This window comes from Pterocles gutturalis, unplaced genomic scaffold, assembly GCF_000699245.1.
Source record: "Pterocles gutturalis isolate BGI_N339 unplaced genomic scaffold, ASM69924v1 scaffold18045, whole genome shotgun sequence".
In the NCBI taxonomy this organism is placed as follows: Eukaryota; Metazoa; Chordata; class Aves; order Pterocliformes; family Pteroclidae; genus Pterocles; species Pterocles gutturalis.
Genome location: NW_010138629.1, coordinates 9,216 through 12,079, shown reverse-complemented (window position 1 = coordinate 12,079; position 2,864 = coordinate 9,216). Strand labels below are relative to the sequence as shown.

At 54.3% G+C, this 2,864-nt stretch overlaps 1 protein-coding gene across 1 annotated transcript in view; it reads left to right on the top strand.

The window, feature by feature from the left end:
• The window catches only part of DSCAML1 (Down syndrome cell adhesion molecule like 1), a gene marked incomplete at both ends in the record, with an annotated part of 23,382 nt that overhangs the window by 12,241 nt on the left and 8,277 nt on the right, over window positions 1–2,864 (top strand). Inside the window, 4 exons of the mRNA XM_010083071.1 lie at window positions 76–155; window positions 1,068–1,308; window positions 2,249–2,395; window positions 2,525–2,674. Coding sequence (XP_010081373.1) covers window positions 76–155; window positions 1,068–1,308; window positions 2,249–2,395; window positions 2,525–2,674 — 618 coding nt within the window. The remainder of the gene's footprint in view (window positions 1–75; window positions 156–1,067; window positions 1,309–2,248; window positions 2,396–2,524; window positions 2,675–2,864) is intronic.

The window sequence follows — 2,864 nt, the reverse complement described above, 5'->3', positions numbered from 1 at the left end:
CTTCCGAAGCCAAGTATTTTCCCAATGAAGAGCTCCTTTCCCAGATGCTTCTCAACATGCTCTTCTGGGTCTGTTTGTCCGCAGCTCCCGATGGGCCTCCGATGGATGTCACCTTGCAGCCGATGACATCCCAGAGCATCCAGGTCACCTGGAAGGTGAGCGGGGCTGGGGCTGGGGCTGTGCCTGGGCTTTCCCTGGCCACGGGGCCAGCTTGTCCTTGGGACCTGATGTTTTGTCAGTGGTATGAGGGCCCTGAAGAATTTCCCAGGGAAAATGCAAACCTGAAGGCTGGGTGTGCAGCTCGGCTGCGTTGCATGGGCTCCTTATTAATCATGTTTTGTAACAAGCTCATCATCTCCTAGGATGTCCGTGGGGGGCCATGGGGAGAGAGGATAAATATGTAAACTCTGAGACAGTGGGTTGTAAAGTGTTTGAGCAAAGATCAATAAAATTTAGAATTGGATTTATTTTTCCAAAGGTGCATAATGAAAAATAAAATTGATTATAAACTTAGGACTTTGGAATGAGCTGGTAACTCAGTAAATTTAGGGTTCCAGCTTCTCCCCGCTCCCTGTAAGCGCTGAGAAACAGATTAATGGAAAATAAGATTCACTTGAAAGATAAGTCACTTGGTTTTAGGAGTATTTCAGTGAGATGGATTGCCCTGGCTCTGTAACATAAATTTGCAATCAACCCTATTGATTTCTTAATGCTGCAGAGAAATATTGTTAGGATTGATCTCAACCTGGCCTTGTGCATTTTTAAGGCTGTCAGACTTGGGGTTCTTCCCTCCTCCCATTGAACTGCCACAGTTGGGGAGTAGCGCTGGCTGAGCACGTCCCACTGCCCAACCTGCGCCTTCCTCTCTGGTGGCCTCTGAGGACCTGGTGGCCCTTTTTTATCACTATTCTGCCACATGCTGTGTCCACCCAAGTGTGGGGAGAGAAAGTGTAAAAGCATTGAGAAAAGATGCTGGGGATCCCTGCAAGCTTCCAGCCCTGGGACGTCCTTGCTGGGCACCGTAGCCCGGTGTGACATCGCTCTGTCCTGCGTCCCCTGTTCCCCAGGCCCCCAAGAAGGAGCTGCAGAACGGGGTGATCCGCGGCTACCAGATCGGGTACCGGGAGAACAGCCCGGGCAGCAACGGGCAGTACAGCATCGTGGAGATGAAAGCCACGGGCGACAGCGAGGTCTACACGCTGGACAACCTGAAGAAGTTTGCACAGTATGGAGTGGTGGTGCAGGCGTTCAACCGTGCGGGGACGGGACCGTCGTCCAGCGAGATCAACGCCACCACGCTGGAGGACGGTAAGGCTGTCCCCATCACCGGGCCAGGTGGTATTCCTGCTCCTTGGTGCTAGATCCCAGCCCTGCCACCCTCGGCCACTCCCTGGCTGTCCCGAGCAGGGCTTGGGGTGGCTGTGGGCACACCCACAGCTGCCCTGGGAGGAGCTGGGAGTATGGGGATGCTGGGACGCTGGCTGGCAATTAGGAGGATGCCAAGGTGGATTTATGTGTTGCTGAAGTGCCAGGGAGGTTTCCATCCAGGAGAGATCACTGGTGGCCTCAGTCCTTTTAAAAACACCAAGGAAAAAGTTTTGCAGTGCGTTTACTCAGCAGTTTTTCATACTTAATTAAGGCTCTCATTAGCCTGTCAAACCATGATCATTTCCTGGCTACATTAGCACTCCTTCTGGGGTATTCAAGGGCCCCTGTTTTAGCAATAGTGTCTTTTCCATAATTATATTACCTTCATTTTGTTCAAACGGACTATCTGTATTAGTTTATTATACTCAGTCCCTAATTACATGGTGCTTATATTTTTGCACCTAAGTAATATGCAACAATAACCGTTTTCAAAGAAGATCGTTACAGTGATGTATTATCATTTAAATGCTCATAAAAATTAGAGTTACCTCTTATGGGGCAATGGGATCTCATTACCTCGCATCCAGCCAGCTCTCCCTCTCTCCCCTTGCTGGGAAGCTCAGCATGTCCTGGCACCCTCCCTGTCCCCATGCGCGCGGGGTTTGCACCCGCCTTGGTGATCCAGGAGGAGCAAAACTGCACGTCAGAGGCAGATGCTGGGCAGGACCAGCTCCAGGGGCTTGAGCAGCCAGGGGAGAGGGGGCTGCACGTGGTGGGGTGCAGTCGGGGCAGCTGACCTGGGGGACATGGCTCTTTCAGCCTGGCATGTGCCACCTCTCCATCCTCCTGCTGAGCATCCCCCCATCTGTCCCCTCCTCAGTTCCCAGCCAGCCCCCTGAGAATGTGCGGGCCATCTCCATCACATCGGACGTGGCCGTGATCTCCTGGTCGGAGCCCCCGCGCAGCACCCTCAACGGGGTGCTCAAGGGGTACCGGGTCATCTTCTGGTCCCTCTACATGGACGGAGGTGAGTGCTTGCAGGGAACGGGTGATGCTGGGGACCCGTCTGGGTGATGGCCTGGGGCTGACGGGCCCCGTCTCCTGGCAGACCCGTCTGGGTGGTGGCCTGGGGCTGACGGGCACCGTCTCCTGGCAGAGTGGGGTGAGATGCAGAACATCACGACCACGCGGGAGCGAGTGGAGCTGCGGGGCATGGAGAAGTTCACCAACGTGCAGGTGCTGGCCTACACCCAAGCTGGCGACGGCGTGCGCAGCAGCGTGCTCTACATCCAGACCAAGGAGGACAGTAAGTGGTGCTGCTGGGGCAGGGGGGCGTGCAAATACTCCACCTGATAAACCACAGCAATGTGTGTTAATTAGAAGTAAGAAGATGGAGCGTTGAGTAGGAGCCCTTAGCAATGAATCAAGCTCACTGTGCCGAGCAAGGAGGGGAGGAAGGCACCCGGCGTTACCCCGCTGCATGTGTGTGGTCCTCA